The sequence below is a fragment of the Calonectris borealis genome, chromosome 2 (genome assembly GCF_964195595.1).
Source record: "Calonectris borealis chromosome 2, bCalBor7.hap1.2, whole genome shotgun sequence".
Classification (NCBI taxonomy): domain Eukaryota; kingdom Metazoa; phylum Chordata; class Aves; order Procellariiformes; family Procellariidae; genus Calonectris; species Calonectris borealis.
The window spans coordinates 94676852-94698969 of record NC_134313.1 but is presented as its reverse complement, the minus strand read 5'-3'; the positions used below and the strand labels follow the sequence as shown (position 1 = coordinate 94698969).

General features: G+C 37.3%; 1 protein-coding gene across 5 annotated transcripts in view; it reads right to left on the bottom strand.

Annotated features, from left to right (window-relative positions):
- Window positions 1-22118, bottom strand: part of EXOC2 (exocyst complex component 2) — a 131084-nt gene that overhangs the window by 108551 nt on the left and 415 nt on the right. For all 5 annotated transcript variants that reach the window (XM_075142572.1, XM_075142571.1, XM_075142575.1 and 2 more), the window contains exons 2-4: window positions 7040-7195; window positions 2171-2347; window positions 625-751 (exon numbers count right to left, since the gene is read on the bottom strand). In XM_075142572.1, the coding sequence (XP_074998673.1) occupies window positions 625-751; window positions 2171-2347; window positions 7040-7157 (422 nt within the window). In that variant the 5' untranslated portion in view covers window positions 7158-7195. The remainder of the gene's footprint in view (window positions 1-624; window positions 752-2170; window positions 2348-7039; window positions 7196-22118) is intronic.

Below are 22118 nucleotides of genomic sequence, written 5' to 3'. Positions count from 1 at the left end.
TTATTCCTGATGCTATTTCCAAGAGTTGGTCAGGTTTGGAGCCCTAAGAGTGTCCCATTTAAAGCCCTCTAGTTCCATTTATCACTCACTGTAACATTTCTATTTCAGGAAAAAAACGTCATAAATTCCACCATACTTATGAACGAAAGTAAAGAAGTCTGTGGGTTGGAAAACAGTACTAATATTTCAGTAAAATAAACTAGTTGATGCGATACAATAAATCACATTTTACAGTGCAATTTTAGCAACAGATAGCAATCTAAACATCCTTAAAAGCCCCATGAAACTCAAATGCAACAGTAAGTATTCCATAACTACAATGTATAAATCCAAAGCCTTAGGTTATTTACCAGTTCTCAAAATCTAAACATCACTGGGGTTCAATATACCAGGCTTTTAGATTATCTACAGTTCTAATTGATGATCCATAAATGAGGATTATGAAGCAGGATAGAATGTGCACCAACAAGTCTTTTGAGTACCAAATAGCATACAAACAGCTAATATATGTATATATTTTTAAATCTTTCCCTGCCCTGTAAACTGTTAAACTTTTCTGGAATCCACAAAGGCACACATAGAGAAAACTACTAAAAAAGTGGATTAAAGGCATTTGGTACTCACTTGTCTATCTCAATACCAAGCGGATTAGCTGGACGAAGGGACAAGGGGGGAATCCCTTTGTTCCTATCAGTGCGCATGTCATAATAGTTCATTTCATCCACCCAGACAGCAGACTGATCCAAGATACCTAGAGAAAACAAAGCGCAGATCCTTAAAACAACAAGGGCGGTCCAGCACCATCAACTTCTAACATACTGAATTAATTTGAAAAATCCTGATAAATATAAAATGCATGCCTAGGTAATATATTGGAAGATACACAGCAAAACAGCCTGGATGCAATTATGCTAAATTATTTTATTATAGCTGCTGAAGAGGTATTCATGGCTGGGCATCAAACATTACCTCTTAGAGAGTACAAAGTTTCATGTACATTAAGAGCATTTTCCTGATCATAGAGTATTAGTAATTTTCATTCCTCCAAATATTTTGGTATCTGTCCAAACCTTGCCATCTACTACTTTCAAAATGAGCAATTACCTGGAGGTCTTCTTATTTGCATATTTTAGGGAAGATCCCTTTTCTGCCACTCACTAACCAAAAAGTAAGAGAACTTCGGCCACATGCCAAGATGGATTAATCAATGGACACAGGACTGACTTCGTTTCCAAAGCCTTAGTACAGACAATGTGTAAAGGTGAGGCACAATAGGTCTTGGGCCTCAGCCAAAAATGCAGCCAGCCGTACTCTTGGCCATGTCCTTCTTTCATGTACCTATGAGACACTCAACATCAAAAGTTACCCCATACCCCCCCATTAATTCTCCTCTCCCATCACCAAAAGCTTCACTGTGTAACATTTGCACTTGATTCACCTTTCTATTATTAAGATATTAGTACAGCCTGGGAGAAATTATGCGTTATTTAACTGTCATTGAACCGCAAAGAACAAAAGCTTAAAATAGTTCTTGTGGGAATCCCTATGTTAGATAAGATAACTACCCAACTTCATCAATGGAGGCGTTCTGAAAGAAACATTTTCAATCCAGAGGGTATTTAGACTGGATTCTAGATTAAGCAGAGGTCCTAGACTGCTTGGCAACATCATTTTAATGGTTAAGCATCTTAAGAAAAATACTTAAGACTTTCCGTTTTGCAGGATGGTTTGAATTACAGTAAGAAACAGCTCTGAGGACTCAACTTTCTTTAAAGGATTAACTGTCAGCTCAGGATTTAGGTGTAAAACTCATGAGCTGGTTTACATTTTGCATTTATCTAGTACACTTAAGAGTAATTACTGGATCTGTTAAGAATTTTTTAACCTTTTAGAGGTTTAGTGCTACTCCTTACAGAAAAATAAAGGGCTATCTTTCATTAGCCATGGTGGATTTTATCAGGATATTGAGATAGGAGGATTTATTTCACATATACCATAAGTTTACCTATGTATATATTTGCACATTTTATTGAAATACTCTGCTTTTTCTAGACAACTGAAGAGTGTCCTGAAGTGGATCCATTTTAAACATATCTTTTATTTAAAGAGGCACTCAGTCATATATTTGTTTAGCAAAGAAAACAGATGTGAATTTGAACAGGAAAAATACCTATTTTTTCAGGTTTAAGCAGTTTGAAGGAAACAGTTGAAGTTCCTTTGCCACCAGACTTTGTAGTAACAATAATGTCTCCCTTGTCATTTTTAGCCTGTCCAACTCGACACACAATTTTACTGGCAGACATCCATTCAGCAGTTAGCAGACAGTTGTGCCCACAGATTGTTAAACCTGGAAAAAAGAAAAAAAGAAACACCCTGTGAATAGAAGTATCTTTTGAAATTCTGTAATGCAAATACATTTATAATGCGTCATATATTTTACATAAATATATGACCCTTCTCTAGTCCCTTACAGCCAACTACAGTGAAAGAGTCATGAATAAGTTTTTCACATGTTCCCTAGGTGACTTGAGGTCTTTTGTCCTAGTGCCACTTCAGGAGACACACACAGTGCTGCCTGAAGTTTATTTTAATCTCTTCCACCAGTTATGGGCTACTGCAACTTGTACTTCATGTTGTACAATAGATCTTCTATCTGCAGGACACTAGAGAACTGCTGTTCAGTACTGTACTTACGTGAAACCTCCATCAAAATTGCATGCAAAAAAAATCTTTGATAAGTTCACTCTGTGTGACTTTGCATAGCAAAAAAATAAAGAAACTCTGCAAAATATTCACAATGAACAATGTTTCTTCAAACCTTCTTTGTTTAGCAGTACTTTTGCAGACACAGAAGGGTTTTTAGGTCAAAAAAAGTATTAATTGACAAATATTCTGTCCCCATCTCTTCTGTACAAAAATCCATGATGCAAGAGACTGATTCTGCTAAATAAACTGCCCTTGTTGTATGAAAGAATAGTCATGTAATGTTCATCTATTTCCTTTTCTAAACTTTCTCATAACAGAAGTACAAATAAAATTAAAAAAAGTAAAAATACAATGTGTATTTTAGCCATGAAGCTCTCTCATAGAAAAATACTGTGGCTTATTAAAATATGTCAAGCTTTAGTGTTTAAGAACACTTCTTAACACGTAAGAGTCAAGGTACACCTTAACGTAAGGTCCAAGGCTTCCTAGGGCTTCACATCAGATCAGTTTGACCAACTGATCAATCTGACTGATCAATCTGACTGATTCTGGTCAGATCAGGACTCTGCATGCTGGAATAGATGGATTGTTTTCTCAGATCTAGAACAACAATTCCCATATTCCTAATCAGAGTTTTGTTGTCCTGAAGAATTGGCAAGATCCTAACTTCTATAGTATTGATTTGGAGAACAACATTTCCAAAAGGACAAGGCCGTACTAGTGTGTTGGCTGTACTGGAGTATAACTCCCCTGTTGGCTTGGTTTTTGTTTTTAATTTCTAGAAAGCTCTGACCAATTTAAAAAAATACTTACAGACAGAAAAGGGTCAGCATATGTGGCTCAGCACCAAAGCTTCACACTTACTTTTTCTCACAATTTAAGTCTCTGACATTACACAGCAGACAAATTTGGCAGCTTTCATGGTTGTCAGATGTAAAAATGTCTTACTCCCTGCCAAAATCTATTTTGAAAATGAAAACCAAAAAATAAAAAAAAAGAAAGGCACTGAATCTTACTACAACTGAAGGCAATTCTACTTGAGCAAGGACAGTACATTTGTTTCTTAAAAGATGCCTGAATAAAGTGGGGTGGGGGAGGGGAGGGAACTAGGATACACAGACAAAAAAAGCCTTAAAATAAAAAAAATATTTTGGTTGTTATTTGTTTGCAACATTTTAACCAGGCCAGTTTTTATTTTTCAAAGGGGAAGAAAAAAAACCCCCACACATTTATGATGCATGGGTTTTAACCTTAGGTTATATTATTACATCTCTCCTGGTTTAATGCTTGCAACTTCTCTGAAGGAAAAAAGATTGTGGTAGAAACTAAGAATAACTGAAAGAATTTGTCTGAACCATTCATAAAGAGATTTTCACCTTAGAATTTCAAAGGTCTGAATTCATGCTTAAATTAAGTAATACTTTAAAAACAATATCTGAGCCATAGCAATTTAGTAGGGTTAACATTTTTGAACAACTGTTTTAAAGATCCTTGTATCAATTATTTTCTACTCATAGAAGGTTCCTAAGGCTCTCAAGAGAACAAGATCACAAGATCCGACACTTCTGAAATGAAGGGAAACAGCCTTTGTCTGTATCTTAAAAATGCAAAAGAAAGTAAGTCTCTATTAACATTTTATATACCACACTAAATACGGTAATGGCACGAGACAATTTCTAAAACAAATAAAGGCATGTTGGGGGAGACCTTTTGATAGTACAGATACAACATTTTTTTTTCTCCAAAAAGAGACGACTTCCCTTTAAATAAAACTTCATTTTAATCTGTTGCATGGTACAAAGACCTTTGAGAACATCATACTGGGGTTCTAGCTTTTATGTGCCTTTCAATAAATAGGCACAAGTAATTCTCTCATTAAGACTTTCCAATTTTGGTTAAGCTTATATATTGACAATTTTCCAATGCCTACAAAATTCAGCTGCAAATGTCTCAAAAGACAAACTAAACCTTGAGAGCATAAATGTTGCAGGTATCTCCTGGATTTGGCTTTTTGTACCATGAGCTATAGAGTTACAAATAAAAAGTTTATTTGGTTTCAAACATACAAATAGATTACAAGAAGGCTCTCTTAAATGAAACAAAAAGGCATATTCTTCTATTGTGTGATATTCTGTTTATACATTAAAAAAAAAGTTTCTTGCTTTTCATTTTACTCTAACGCATCTCAAATAGCAGATTATAAACTTTATAAAACCCTCACTTAAACTTGCTTAATCTCATGCCTACAAAGGCTCACTTTTGCAAGTATTTCCATTCAAGTCACAGGGAATATTTACATGCCTAATTTAACCATGAAAAGAAATCTTCACATGTCTGGGGCCTTAGTCACTTACTGGAGAAAGCTGAGAATTGAGCTGAGGAAAAAAATAAGGCAATCCATTATTATTTTTTTATTTTTACCTCAAAGCATGAGATTATTAGCAGCTATGTGTTACAAGAGTTACTCCAAAAAAATCATGAGAAAAAATATTAGCAGTTAATCAGCTGTAATACTGAGTTCAGGAGGTATCTTCCTTCCAAGAATCTAGCACTGATCACTTCTAAGAGAATGCCACCAATGAACTAACGAGGTTATCGAAGTACACCAACCACACAAATACACAGAAGTATACTCACCTATATCATCATCAGTTATTTGATTATTTCTCAATAAAGATTCATTAGTGTACCGCAACCTTGTCTAGCAGCTCAGGAAAATACTACTTCCCCTTTCAAGAGAGAGCAAACTGAAGTGAAGAGGAAAATTGTAGTAGCTTATGCTTGGCCATAAAGTTCATTGTGGTGGCCAAGAATGGAATTCGGGAATCTTGGTTTACAGCCATGAAGTGAAATATTGTTTCTAGCAAAGCCAAACAAAATTCCAATGGACTTCAGAGGAGTCATGATTCCACAACAAATTAGATAAATTGTCTCTAACATGTAACTGAAGTACACATATGCTTAACTTACAAAAGAAATAAGGGAAATTCCAGTAGTTATAGTTAACTCAGATTTCCAGAAGATTTTACGAAGTCCTTCTCAAAAGGCTTAAGAAAATTAAGCAGCTACAGGATATGATCCTCAAGTGGATAAATAGCTTGTTAAAAGATAGAAACAGGGTTACAGTAAATGGTGTGTTTTCACTGAGGAAAGTTTCCACAGGGTATGCGCTGGAATTGCTTATGTTCAATATATTCATAAATGACAAGATAAAGAGGTTACAAAGTTTGCTGATGCTATTGATTTATTCAGAATGTAAAGACTGTAAAAACTAGAAAAAATGTGGAACAGACCTTATGAGACTGAGTGGATGCACTGTAATGTAGATGCTATAAAACAGCAGCTGAAATTCAATGAACAAAGATATTATGCACAGAGGCAAAACCTTAAATTCACAGATGACAGGCTCAAACTGACTACTAACCCTCAAGCACTAAATCATGGGACTAGAATAGGCAGAACAACAAAAAACATTAGCTCGATGCTCAGTAGGGGTTATAGAGAAAACAGAATCCTATGGAAGACATACAAAACAAAAGTGAGAGTACAGTATTAATGCCACAGTGCACTCACATCCTGAACATCGCATGTAACCAAGATGATGTTCACCCATCGTTGGTAGTGAAACCAAAAGAGATTCACTGAAGAGCAACAAGAAGGGCCAAAGATATATGCAGAAAATTTAAATATGCTAGGACTTTTCGGCCTGGAAAAGAGGCAACAGAGCAGTGATGATTGAGATCTGTATGGTCAGGAGAATCAGAGAAAACTGATTGTTCCCTGTTTCAACGCAAGAACTATGATGATTCAAATGAAGTCACAGTGTTAAAATCATAACAGCGAAGGAAATGGTTCCTCACATAATGTGTAGCTAAGTCATTGAACCTGCTTTGTCATAACTGCTGCAGATACACAAATTGACTTTTACGCTAATTCAAGGAATAGCAATGCTCAGTGACTTTCTTAATACATTGAAAACACTTCTGATAGGAAAGTCTCCGTGCTGAAATTCTCAATGCCTGGGAAAGTAACAAAGGGACATCTCGTTACATCTAGCCTCTTCTAGTACACTCCCATAGGCATTCATTCTTAGCTAGTGTTCAGCACAGGACATTGAGTCAGGCTAAAAGTTCATCTAGCAAAGTATGGTCATTCTAATTAGTTACGCATCAGACAGCATCCCTGAATTTATAGATTCAAGCAATATTTGTGAAAAGGGCATTCCTCATACCATGCAACAGATTTTACCACGCAAAAAAAAATTATCTTACCAAATCCTAAATGTAATGTTCTACAGTCTCAAAAGATTTTTTTTTTGTTTTTTCCAACTTACCTATGAGGTCTGTAGGCCCAGTCCCCAGATTTTCTCCTCTAATTGTCACTTTTGTCCATGAGATGCCTTCATTGGGAGAGATGCCAGTTACAAGCGGGGGCTGCCGTGCTCGAGACATGATGTCTACTCAGTTACTGAAAACTGAGTTGCTTGTATCTGTTCAGCAAGAAACAATCATTTAAAAACAATAATTATATTATGTAAAAACTATTAAAAACCTTTTAAGCTGTTCTTCTAAAATAATAGAGAAAAACATGAATGTAAATATGGAACACCATTCTCAAAGCCTTTTTTGCCACATAAACAATAAAGAATACCTACACCTTCTTTGCACTTCCATTTTTTTTTTTTAAGTATAGCTCTAGTTGTGAACTGCAAAGAAAAAGTATATTCAGAAAAATATTAGACCCTCAAAATGCTTAATGAAACTATATACACACACACTCCAAATCACTTATGTTAGAATTCAAATGAGCCTGTTCAATCCTCTATCAGAAAGTTATTATTGTACTCCTTAGAAAGTTTAGAACTGCTAAGCTAAGTAATAGACTATGATTACATATTTGGATTACTTCCCCATCAAAAGTAGACTTACTGGCACAGACGGTCCCATGGGGAGAAGCCCCCAGCACTTACTTGTATAAAGCATCGTAAACTGAGAAAATTAAAACATTACTTACAGGCACTACACTAGCAGAGAATGTCAACAAAACAAATAATATCCCAACAAATCAACAAAAATGTACATAAAATAATCAAAGAAACATTTCCAGAAGAGTATTCCTTTGCACCTGAAGTTAGGAATCAACTCAAAACAGTTTGATTAGCTCTGTAATAGAAACACCAATATGCTACGCATGTTATGCAGCCTACATTTAGTTTACTATGCAACTGATCACCAATTCCTATGGCTTATTAGCAGTTTCCTTTGTGTAGCTCTGCAGCTGTAAGAAGCAGATCAGTATAACCTGAAGCACATTAGCTCCCACCAACTTCTCCACATTTACACCACTTATTAAACAGCGCCTGCCCATAGGTACACAGGTCCTATAGAAGTCATAAGACAGGCAAAAAAGGTTTCTTCTAATGACTTCCACGGTAATTTTGCATCACCTATTCCATTTCATGACTCCTGTATTCTTCTACTAAGACACAACTTCCTTAAGATTCCTAGTAAAAAAATTTCATTTAGTATTCTGGAGCTTCTTAAAGTTATTTATGATCAGTTTCTAATAGGAATTATCTGCATTGGAAAGGTAAGAACCAAAAATAACCTATAGGAAGAAGTGTTTTTATTTCTAAGAAAATCTAGGAATAATGAAACAGGTCAGTATTCAAAAACCTTAGGTACACATATAAAACACTTTAGCGTACACAATTTTAAACGTTCAGGTTGGTAAAAAAATATGTGGAATATAAGCCAAGCTTCATAAGGCTTCCCTTACCTATTTCTATTTTGGATCAAAGTATATTTTCTATTTTTACTTGCAAATAGTCAAGTCCATGAAACCCAGAACCTCTGTAAATCATCCCTAGCGATAAATTGCAGTAAAGTTGCAGTTTCCAAGCAGTTACAAAATAGCAGAATTAAGTAAGCTATCTTTGTTTCAGCTGCTTCTGCACGTACAAAATACATTCATTGTACCATCATACACCATGCTTCTACACAACCTCCCCAAATTTTTCAGTGTTACTAGATAGATCTGCCATGAGGATCAAAGAAGCTCCCACTGATCGGTTTCTTTCTTCATGTTCTGAAGTTGGAATGCACACTGAAAATGAAAGATGGAAATCGGAAAGGCAGGAATAAGGAGGAAGATCTCGTGGTGAAGGTAATCAAATACTGCCCCCGGAACAGGATCCTGTCTCTATCTATACCACAGATGCATAGCAGGTCACTACTTATAAAACTTCATAGTAACATTTTTTTTCTTCTCAGTTTCTGGGTGTCCAACTTCAGAAGCCATACCTGAAGTCAGTGTGAAATGTACCCTGAACATAGGGAATGCTGCACAATGCTCTGAAATATTCAGGTCCTAAATAACCACCTCAAATCTATAAATACATTTGATCTCAAACATGTTTCTCAGTTTCACATATTTAAAATAGGAATGCTGTAACACATCTCAAAAGCTATTTCGAAGACAAATTCATTAATATGGAAGAGGCATTTAGATATTCTGAACACCACAGAACTATTAATATCTTTAGAGAACTTTTGAGACTACCTTTGAAGAGTGTGCAATTAACAAGAGATGCAGATTCCTGTTGAACAAGCAAGAACACAGTAAGTTGCAGCATGCGAGCCATGTCCAGTACATGAAAGAAGTCTGTTAAGAGCCCATGATACACACAACATATGTCTGGAACTAAGGAGGTTTGTTTTGGTTTTGTGTTTTTAACTGGCAAATCTCATAATATTTCTTGACTGGTTGACTTCACAACATTAAAAATTACATTATGTTTTTAATAAAACATTGATTTCCCACTGTTTTGCAAACAACAAGCTGATGAAAAAGGAATTAAATTAGATCACATCATATGGATGCTCTTTTAAGTCTGTATGTAAGAACCTTTTACATGAACCCAACATGAGGCTAGAGAAGTGAGTAGTCAACAGATGCAGCCTATAACCTTGTGGTTAGAACAGCACTGAAGGACAGGAGGACTGCATCAGCAGATTACAAAGCAATCAGCTGACCGTCATCTCCAGCTCTGAAGAGAAGGTTGTGCTCTGGCAGGCAGAGTCCCTCCCTCCTGCTCCATCATGCCCTACTCCTACTTCTTTCCCAGCACTGTTTTTCCCCCCCTCACACAGGGACAGGCAGTCTCTGCCTCACTTCAAAACTGAGGCCAGGTCCTAGTCTTGCAGCTGAACTATTTCCTGCCCCTATCCTGCCGATTTTCCCTCTGACTTCTTACCCATAAGTTCAAGAAGGGAGGGAGACAGGTGTTAATATCTCAATTCTCCTTTCAAATCCTGACAGCTTGGTAATCCCTCTTCCTTACCTCCCCTTCCTTACCCTGAGCCTTCTTGCCCAGATAGCCCACCTGCACTGCTATTGATCCTCTTCCTCACCACAGGTGAACATGATAGACCCAGTCTTCTGTCAAGATCCCTAGTCCTGGAGTCACAAGGCTTGCCCAGCTCTCCTCTCATCTGCGCTGCATTCAAAGCTACATTACTACAGCATCGCCTGACAAAACAACAGGCAGCACAAAAGAAATAAGCTTCCCAGTTTCCATTGCTAAACCTAACACTACCTGGAGCAACCAGAATCCGAAATTGCAGGGAAAGTCTTGTTTATTCCTGTACAATGATAAGATGCATACACACAGAGGTTCAGACCTTTCAGAATTTGAAGTTTCCTCAGGAGCCCTGTGCAAAGAGGATGTTAGAGAAGAATCAGGTGCCTAAGTTTACCTAGAGCGAGGAGGACAAACTGCATCTATTCCTCATGATCTTACCTACATAGTCTTTGCAGCTTTTCTCACAGATCCTCAGCAGAGCTCAAAGATACACAACAGCTGTAAAGAAACAGTGAGGTTACGTCCCCACATACACACCTAGTCACCTTCTGCAGGAAGCAGCATGTGTCTAGATACCAGTAAGACAACATAAAACACCTCTTTTACTTTTGAGCAATTTTTTTTTTAAAGATTTGCATAGAATGTTAATCAGTAACACAAACATAAAAAAAGCCATCTTCAGGAACTCAGTGGTAATATGCAGAGGAAGAAATCTTGAGGAAAACAAGTAAAATAGAAGCTACTTTGCTATTATTTGGTTGATTTTCTCCCCCCAAACCCCAATCTTATGGTTCCCTTGCATTGGAGCCATTGTTTCTTTCAAAATACCTAGGCACACAGGTAATTGGTTTGAATCAATACCAAAACTCAAAAGTAATATTACAACATATTTTTCTGGATTTCAGAAATTGGCACTAGATCTCCCCTCATGATGAGCTGAATAAATGTAATAAAAATGCTGAGCCTCCTGAGGTCTAATATTTCTTCTAAAGTATTTCCATACTTACTGCAGAATTGCTTTAAAATACCTCACTGGAATGAGAAGACCACAGTAAATCTCAACACATTACAAAAGCACTACAGCACTGAGACACACTATTATTATTATTATTTTTAAACAGCAATTGGTTTCATTTATTTCAAAGAGTAAGTGAAGGAACTCTATGGAATCTGTCCTTACTACAAATATCAAACAAATGCTTGGCAGCCTTCAATTAATTTATAATATTTCCTCTCCTCCTTACGACAAAAGTGTCAATAGTTAAAATGACTGAACTGCTTATTGAGAGGCCTAGCCAGTATACTGTGGCCCAAAAGCAAGTTTCCAATTTTTTAAAAAATCTTTAAGGCAAAGCTGAAAAAATAATTACTTTTTCCATTTCATGAAAAGATATAATAATCATAGAATAGTTTGGATTGGAAGGGACCTTTAAAGGTCATCTAGTCCAACCTCCCTGCCATGGACAGGGACATCTTCAACAACTAGATCAGGTTGCTCAGAACCCTCTCCAACCTGACCTTGAATGTTTCCAGAGATGGGGCATCTACCACCTCTCTGGGCAACCTGTTCCAGTGTTTCACCACCCTCACTTTAAACAATTTCTTCCTTATATCTAGTCTAAATCTACCCCCTTTTAGCTTAAAACCATTCCCCCTTGTCCTGTCTCAACAGACCCTGCTAAAAAGTTTGACCCCATCTCTCGTATAAGCCCCCTTTAAGTACTGAAAGGCTGCAATAAGATCTCCCCGAAGCCTTCGCTTCTCTGGGCTGAATAACCCCAACTCAGCCTTTCTTCACAGGAGAAGCGTTCCATCCCCCTGATCATTTTCATGGCCCTCCTCTGGACCCGCTCCAACAGGTCCATGTCTTTCTTGTGCTGAGGGCTCCAGAGCTGGATGCAGTATTCCAGGTGGGGTCTCACCAGAGCATAACTGTATCTTAATATAATTAAGTTTTAGAAAGGAGTTTCTGAGTTCTAAAAGAAGATAGCAAGTTGGTTCCAGTGACTTAATGATTTTAAGTTAAAAAATTCTATACATTGCCCTGAAGAGAAGTTCTATTCTTTACAAATACGTATTATGTATAAAACAATAACATATAAAAAGCAGCCTTCTTACTTAAAGACTGCTTCTTATACAGACTAGGGGAGATTACATAAAGACAGTTTTCTATACAAGACATTTCCTCTGAGGAGCCAGGCTCACTGAAGAAGTGTTAACAAGACTATTTTTTTGTAATGGACAATCTTCTTCTACACTAACAGAGGTGTCTTTCCCTCTTTACTCACCCCCCACCCTTTTTTTTTTAAACTTCATTTCCTCACAATATCTGCCCAACAGTTTAACATGGATGACATCTGTTTGACTGCTCTCATGATCTTGCCCATATTATTCTCTCTATTATTGTCATAATTCTTGTTATGAAAGTGCAAGGAGTTAGAAAGCCTCTGCAAAGACCACCTACTACAAAGCCATCTTGAAAAATGCCTTTCATAAACATCATTTTTGTCCATACATGAGCTTCTCAGATAAACTGTCCTCTCATGAAGGTTTGGTTCAAAAAAAAAAAAAAATCCAGACAATTCTGAGCATTACAAGCTTACTAAAGAGGGGACATCTTCATTCTTTATCCTAAGAAAAGCCACTTTAAAAACAAATAATGAGCAATGAAATATGGCCCAACATAAGGGAAAATACAAGTCTAGTTGCTTTTTTGGCTTTTGTAAACCTTCAGTTGGTTTAAACCGGGAATTCTTAAATACGTAAAATGCCAATAAATACCATATCTGTTCTGTAAAGCACAGTACTGCTTACCACTCTGGAAGAAGTATCAGAATACAAAATAAGCGAACAACAGAAATTGAGGATTTAAGATATTACATTGGCTGGTAAATTCAAATCCCAAAGGAAAACTACAAACATCATGACAGCATGGAACTTTGGAAGATGAGTAACAATTAGGTGCCACCTTAAAAATTTCACCAGGGGAAAAATCAGCAGTTGAAATGGTTTAGAGAGGAGTTTCTGACTTCTAAAAGAAGATAGCAAGTTGGTTCCAGTGCCTTAACTGAATTTTAAGTTAAAATTTTCAGCGGTTCTTTGTCACAGACACTAAACTTAAAAGACTCTCTCTAAGGAAGACAGACTCAAGGTCAAAGCAAGTGCCATGGTCATCTAGCAAAGGGAATCTAAGCTGTCAAGAAGGGAGGAAAGAAAAAGCCTATTTGTCATTGCTGAGAAAGTCTAAGCTACAAGCAAGCATGCAAGTCTTCAGGTATCAAATATTTATTTGTTCTCAGTCATATATATATATGTGACAGAACACAATTTTAAAAATTTTGAGGGAGGAACAGCAGGAATGACCAAAGCATCACCCCTGTTCAAATCACACCATGCCTCAAATGTTGTTATTTACTTTTTAAAAAACAAACCAACCTGAAACCAGTAGGTGAGGTACTCATCACACTAATATCACAGCATTAAATGTTTTCCAAATGATTAGATTTATGAAACGCTCTTTTTTAAACAAGCAATAAATACTCAGATTCCAGAACCCAGGTGATGGCCTTTTCACCTTAAACTACACAAACTTGTGCTTCTACTAAATAAATCTAATAATTTGTTTTCACTAGAAAACCCAAAGTGTCCCCTGAGTACAACACACAATGACAGAGTCAGTGAAGGGACACAGCAAATGACCCCATGAAGGACGATGAAGCAAAAAGCTTCCTACATGTTTGTACTCAAAACCATTACAAAATGATGAAAAAACACTATTGCAACCTTTTCTGTGCTTTATCTTCCCAACAATATAAATTCAGACGGACAATCTACATAAACCAAGATTTAAAACCATCCAAAAAGCAGCACTGTGAAAATAACTGACATTTATTAACCCCTCTGGAGATCTTCAGTGCCCTAGAATTTCCACAGCCTTCAACACTGCATTAATAATACAAAGTCCATTCCTGCAAGCCTGCCAGAAAAGACTGGGAAGTGAATAAGCTAAACAATGCTGAAATTCCAAGAGATATTAAGAATCTATGTATGTTTATTTAAATAATAAAAGAAGACTTGTCAATTTAAACAAGAAGTGCTCACGAATCTTACATTTAGGGGGGGAAAAAACTCTTCAAAACACCGCTAAGCTACTTATAATGAAAAGATGAACAAACATATAAAAGGGGGTAATTTCACCATCACACAGAAAAAACAAAGCTTCATTTGTCTTGCCCTGTCATATCCGGCATGTTGATTCAAGCCAATGTTAACACTGAAAAACATGTTAACCTACAGGATAATGCTACATGGCAAAACCAGTTTCAATTTGGGAAGATGTGCAAGTTTTGCAATGGTGAGGGCAAGTGACAAAGAAGAAAAGATTTGGAGTATTAAATGACATAACACGATACCCTTCTCTTTTTAAAAGGGCTCCTGAATATGCCAATCAGACATGAAGGGACTAGAGATTTTAGTTTTATGGTAGCCAAGGAATAAGCGCAGCAGTTTTGCTTTCGCAATAGCCATACTCGCATATTTCATCCGCATCTCAGAGGTCCTGCTTTCCTTAACCCGGCAAGGTACATCTTCATGGCTATATATCTTGACAGAGTGAAAGCAAAATCATCAGAGCACTCAGCGATGCCATTAACATTTCTGAGTCACAAGGGATTAAAAGGCTGGACCTGAGGCAGATGCTGCGAGAGCCCTCGGCAGAGGAGTTCAGCGCCCGTAGCAGCCTGGGCTGCAGCTGCGAGGGATTGACACCGCTAACTGTAGAACCCAGCTCAGGAGAAACTCCGGGCACAGTTCCGGCATCCGAAATAAATTAAAGTAAACAGTGTTGCTCTCTCTCATCCACCCTGTTAGCAGCCTCTCGGTTGAGCTGGAGACCACACACCCAGACCACACAGCACCAGCTGAACTCACTCGCACGCAACATCTAGAAGCTGTCACTCCGCTGAGGTATGAGGAGGAAAGAGGGGGGCAGGAGCGCGAGTGTGTGTGTGTGTTTAGAAAAGCTGCTTGCTCTCTCCTCCTATCCTTACAGCTGGTTGTGTTTTGTGTGGTTGGGAAGGAGGGAAAGAAGGGAGGGATAAAAAAAGACCTATAAACCTCACTAAGAAAACATACTGGTCTTGGCCTTTTGTAGTAATGATTTGCACTCCTCCTGGACTAGTTTAGTAGCTGATGAAGGGCTAACAAAGCATCCATTTAACATCAATTAACCTTCTATCTATCACACGTCAAAAAAAATAATCTGGAGCAGTATAAATCCATTTCCTTGTACATATTAAATGACAGCATCTTATCAGTTATGATGTACAGCATACCTATATATTGATGTATTTTTACATCAGGAATTCTGACACGTTATTTATTTGGGGAGGGGAGAGATTCCCCACGAAGAACAACTAACCGCACAGATGCCATTACAACATCAAAATTGAATTTTTCCACAAACATTCCATTGTAAAATGAAGTTTTGTTCGTTAGTATCTTACACCATAAACTACCTGAAGGAAAGTAATGAGCCTACATATAATCCTGAATTTACACATAACACTGAGTTTGTGACCCATCAGCAAGAAGTGAAAGTGGCAAACCTCTAAAAATAGATTAAAAAGAACATTAATCTATAATACAGATGAACAGAGACTTTTAAAATTGGGGGGGGGGGAATTCTTTGTTTCTTTTAGTTCAGAAAATCATTTCATCTGCCAATTATGTCACATGTTCAAACAGAAAAAGCTGAATAAAATGTTTGAAGAATTTTAAAACCTATTTTAATCAGTCTACCCTAAAAAAAAAAAGATACCCGTCCCTCCACTCTGCTACCACGAACACACATACCTCCTCCATCAAACTCACCAGCACACGAATTTAATTTAATCCACATACAGAGTTTGAACAGCCCAGAGCCATATAGTCACATTTTCACCTCAGCTCAAAATCTATTTACCTGAGTGACAATGACAATCTCCAAGTGCCACTATTAAGCAAAACCATTGATACTACAATAATCCAAATACCAGTATTAGCCTTATAAACTTGGATTAGGACATTTTTGTTGTGGAAAACCTTAAGGTGAAATATTTTTAGGAATTTTTTCTTATCAAATACATTTTCAAAAAAGTTAGCTTTAAAGTTCCATAACTTCACATTGAAAATAAATTATTCCCCCAATTTCTTAATTAGGTCTACATGCTGGTTTATATCAGTTCTTGAATGAACACTTTTGCTAGTATATTCAATGTTACCTACTCATCACCAAGACTCAAGTCAAACCCATTTAAGTATTCTGAACATCTGTTCTTGTCATAGTGAATTGACTAGAAAAGGGTGATAGCATAGAAGAAAACGTAGTTCAAGAAAGTCTGAACACAGATGTTTCTGCCCCAAATTTCCGCTATTTTCATTATAAATTGCATTACAACTCCCCAGAAATTAAGTCATCTACTTGGTTAAAAGCTTCTGTATTTATTACGTGACACATCATTATAATCTAGCAACGTTGTGAAGAACAGCCTTAAACATCTATATATAAACATGTATTTAGAAAAAAGTCAACTCCGCTTTACACAAAACCATATCACAGGTGGCCATAAGTCTCCCATTATTTTCTAAATTCTCACAAAGCACATGCTTTCCTACATCTGCTTCTACCTCCAACACCCAGTAAAAGTTTGCTTCATCTAGAAGTCATTCCCTACTGTCCTCCAGTTAAACCATTCATCCTGCTTTTGTTCTAAAGTTATTCATAATTTTCTGTGCCTTATTTTAGTTATTAGGAAAATGGTAAAGAATCTTAATACCCTCATCATCCCTCTATCTTACGTTATTCACAGGCAGAAATTCAAAAACAATACTTCAAGCATCAAAAACTTTCAAATATGTTTATGCAAATGCATTCAGAAAGATCCAGAAGTTCAGAAAAATAAACTGAATAAATCCCAATGGGATGGAATTTTTTTTTTTCTAGAGAAAAGAAATAAGACACCACAGATTTTTCCTAAGCCCTGCAACTATACACAGTATTCTTTATAAAAACACTATATAACCACTGTAATTACACAGTTCACATGGCTGAAGTTTTAATTTGGGTGTTTGTAGGTAGGACTGCAACACTGAATTTAACATTCGCCGTGTGACTTTTGGCAATTCCTTTTGTTTTGAACATACTTAAAAGATGAGACATGCACTTGTGTTACTGAGATTCCTGTATTTTTTCATGTTCTCTCCCAAACACCTCTTTCTGGCCTCTGCTCAGGAAGTACTCAAGCCATACGCTATAGCATCTTTCTCTATTCACATGGTCAAACACATGCTCAAGTATTTCACTGTCTGAGAGCCTGTGTGCACAGGTATTTTTCTGATATATTTCAACCTGCCTCTGCCTTACGTACTTTCAATGTTCATTTCCACTCATCCACCTAAAATCCCATCTCCTGTATGGAACTATCATGCTTTCACAGTAGTGAAGTTATCTTGTGAGAAACAGAAGCGCCCCTGCCTTCTATGCTGATGAAAAGCAAACATGAGAAAAACCCATCAACTATATACATAGCTCCTTAACTTTTTGCCAAAAATCTAATGCTCAGTTTTCCAGCAAGAAGCAAGGTACACGTTAAAACCACAGTGAGATTTGAAGTGTCAAAAGACTCGCAGAATTCTTCAATAGAAAATTTAAAGTCATTGTTTTTTTAATTGAGACATTTTAGGATTATCTCAAAAAATCAGTTTAGTTTGTCCTCAATACAAAAGTGGGCATTTAAAAAGGAACTTTTTCTCAGCATAGCCCTAAATCTTTAACTACTATAGGCTTTTTGATGAACTTCCAAATACAGGGTACATTGCTTTCGGGTTATCCACGAAGTGAGAGAAAAAATACAAGCCTAAATATACCTAAAAATTACTGATTTATACTGTAATCTGATCCACAGACACTTTTACACTGCCAGAGTCCCCACTGGCTTCTGGACAATATAGTGTAAGGTTTGCCTTTGAGAATTAAACTGAAAATCTGGGAATCTGTGGTTCCCTTAAGGGCAAGAGAAAACCAGACCCCTTAAGGGTTTGGTGTCTAAGAAATTTTGTTTTCCTTAAAAAGAAAACAAACAATTAGAAAGGAAACAAAGGCTTTCACACCTATCAGCGAGTGCAATCACAGTATTTTCTACTGAAAATGCTGAACATACTGTCTGCAGATTAATTAACAACTTCTGTTCTCAAAAAAAGGCTACACAGACCAATTTCCTTTTGAAGAAAGAGCACTAAATACTTCCAAAATAATATTAAAAGTACAATTACAAACAATTTCTCCATTTGAATTAGGGTTGTTTAAAATATTAAATACTTAGCTTACCTTTCCCTATGCAAAGCATGTAACATACCAATCACACAATTAATCCTTATTTTCAGGCACTTCTCTCATTACTCAGTTTCTAGGAAAACTGCTTCAGGTTCTTTTTTTTTTTTTTCTCCAGGAGATCACAAAAATCAGTTCTCCCTCCTGCCCGTCCCTCTTCCTCTAACTTTTGACATTGGGAGAACAATCCAACTGCTTTTGAACTGAAATACTGACAGGAATGCTAGAAAATAATTTTCAGGTTAAGGTACAAGAATTTTAATCAGCTTTATTTTTAAATTGATACTTTGCAATCTGTAAAGACAGTCCTTTGCTTTCATGTTCAGCGCAAAAGATGAACCATCAATCTGACGTGATTGTGCTACGCACGTGCTGTCTAATCATCCCTCATCCTACAAGCACCTTTACAAACAAGATCTCCCCCATTACCAAGCCCCGTTATTTCTCCCCTGGGAAAAGTAATTTGAAAGACAATGTTGCACAGCACAGATTTACAGAATGTAGGTGGTCCAAGACAGAAGGTCAAAGCTAAGGTGAAGAGCTAACGTCTCACTTCTGCTAAAAGATATTAATTTAGGTGGTTTCGGAATTTGAACCTTCAGCGTACTTTTAAGTACAGCAGCAGATTCCACTCTTACCGAAAAGCTCACATACAAATTAAATTCACTGTAACATGCACAGGCTTCTGAGTATTATTTTCTAGTCCTTCACTGTTAAATGAAGTACTACTGATTTCTCCTGTGGAAAAAGATTTCTGTGCCTATTTGCATAACTAAGTAGTGATGTACAGCCATTCAAAATACATGCAGGTAGTGCCTGACTGTGCTTCACAGGTTGTTTTGTGCTGGAGTACAAAACTATAACTGTAGATTATTTCATGGATACTTTCAATAGCTGTCAGAATCCATGTTTTTAAGAACACCTTTTATATTCAGCCTACTGTCACCATCCTATTGAGATATTACTTTTTTCTTTTCTCTTTTTCCAAGTGAAGTAGGAAAGCAGAAAAGCACAGAATAAACAGAACTAAAATAACTCAAAACTGATGTTTAGTTTCAAGTACGGTGCTTAAGACTTACGGGATTTACAGCTAAACATAACAGTACATTGAAAGAAATTGATTAATTATAGTTTAACATAACATATCTAAAAGTTTTCATCACTAAAAGAGGTCAGTGGCCTCTGCCTTTCTAGTCAGCCCACTTACTTTGCTTTAGCCCAGCTTCACTGTGAGGAGTAGCATAATAAAGAACTGACTGTATCAGTGGATACAGTTTCTTTATAATAGGACCTCAGGAAAATAATTGGTGGATTACATATTTTAACATCTTTATTGTCCATTTTTGCCTCAAATGCTCTCAACAGCCAGCAAAACAACTCTGCTATATTCACAAGAAATCCTACAACTCAAAAAAATAAGATCTGAAGACTACATATTTAGAAACACTTAGTGAACAGTACCTTCTGTACTGAAGATGAAACAGTTTCTCCACACAACTGCTCAAACGGCAAGGTGTTAAACATTTTATTTAAAAGCCTTTTTTTTTTTTTAAGTTCACGACTTAGAACTTTAAGGGGTTTTCAAATAAATTCTAAAAACATCCATTAACTTAGACTGCTATTCAGCACTAATATCTGATAAAGCAATTACAGCATTAAAAAAACCTATCAAGTCTGTAAAAATACTGTAATTTATTGAATGAAGGCCGTGAAAACACAAGACAACTTTACATTGTTTAAAAAAAAAAAAAAAAAAAACTTTGATTCGTAACATGCTTTTAATTAAATAGTTTCACCTCTGACACATACTAAAAAAAGTTACGTTTTCCACACAAGAAAAAACTTTACCATTACAATCTAAATTAATGGTATTTTCACTGAGATAAGTCATATCACTATAATGAAAATCATTGCATCCTGTTTTAAATGATGTTTAAGATGACAGAAATCCCATCTAAGTAAAAACATTGTTGTCTGGGGGTAGGCATAAATCACAAAAACTGTAAACTAAGCTATCCATGGGAAAGAAATCAGAAGCAGGACATGCCTTTTGCTGCTTCTTGCTGGGTCAGTGCAAGCCGTGATAGATACGATAGAAACAGGGAACGAAGAATTATAGAGCTTTTCTTCTTCAGGTGAGCAAAAGGTAAAGCAAGAAAACTTGTGTTTTCCTAAGCCACAAGTTTGTTTATTTACAGTTTACATTAAAAACTCAAACAAATAGAGTCCTTTAACTATTTTGACAACTTTATCAAAAGCAAAAACAAAACAAAGTTTACAGTAATGAAATGCACATAAATCATTAAAGGAGCAAAGAGACTGTTTACTTATTTTAAGAATGATCAGAAAGCCTGGAAGGTTGAAGTGAGATTATGATTTTAAACTAAATTTTAAAGAATGAATATTTGTAGTTTAGATTTAATCTGATGTTCTGTCAGAGCTAAGATGGCTTAATACTTCACTGGCTTTCAATTCAAAGCTTTCAAGTACGTGGCTAGAAGCTGTTAATCCACAACGAGCAAGCAAACTGCAGGAAATAGAAAAAGCAGAGGGGAAAAAAAAAAAAAAAGAAAAGGAAAAGCTGACAGTGTAGAAGGAACACTATTTTGAAAACCAGTAAAACTGGACAGAATGGGAAACTCCCTTTTGGAAATAGGATCATCCCTATTTTTGGACATCTACACCCCTTGATAAGGGATCCTTTTCAGGTTCCTAATTAAGATACTGAAGAGGTAAGGAGGAAGGACATTTGGTCACCCAGCTCATGGGCCCTTCTGAACTGCAATGCAGTTCAAGTGAGAGAGAAATTTAGAGCTGGGTAGAAAGTAAAAAAAAAAAAAAAAAAGTAAGTCACAGAGGAAGTGTAACACTTCCAGTTAGATATCAATGAAATCAATCATCTCTCAATTTTGATTTGTTCCACATTCCTTACTACAGTACTTTCTTATTGTACTTGCCTAAATACTCACTCATTTTGGGGAGTTATTTCTGAAACTTTACAGTACCACTGAATGCAAAGTTAAAAAAAAACCAAAAAAATCAGACCTGCAAGTAACTGGCTCTTCAGAGGTCAGACCTCACCACTCCCCTGCTTACTTCCTCTACTCCCCGCCCCGCACACACACACGCAAACACTTCATTAAGCTGAACGATTTAAGACAGTTCTAGACCAGCCTTGTTTCACCGTATAACCAAGCGGGCCCAGGAGCTCTCCACAGACCGCTGTCCACAAGAAGGGACAAAGGCAAAAGCCACGGAATTGCTGCCCTGCCCGCTGGCTTTCAGGGCCAACCCCACCAGCGCCGAGAAGGGCTCCCTCACAAGCCCACCCACAGCCGGGACACTGCGCTCCCCCGCGCGAGCGCAACCTCTCACAGCCACCGTCACCCAGCAAACACCCACCCGCCAGCGGGACACCGTGTGACCCCCACGGGAGGCTCACAGGCGACGGGGACCCTCTCTGCCCTGTCTCTTGTCAGGGGTGGGAGAGAACGCGAGCTGCTGCTCGAGGGAAGACAACACCTCCTTCCCTCGCCAGGCGGCTCGGCGGGGCCCGCCCGGCGCCCAGCCACCGTTCTCCCCCAGCCTCAGGGAGACAGACGAGCGGGCGCGGGCGGCGACCCGTCCCGCCGGCGGTGGCGGGGCGGGGCCAGCAGGTGCCTCCAGGGAGGCTGAGGAGGG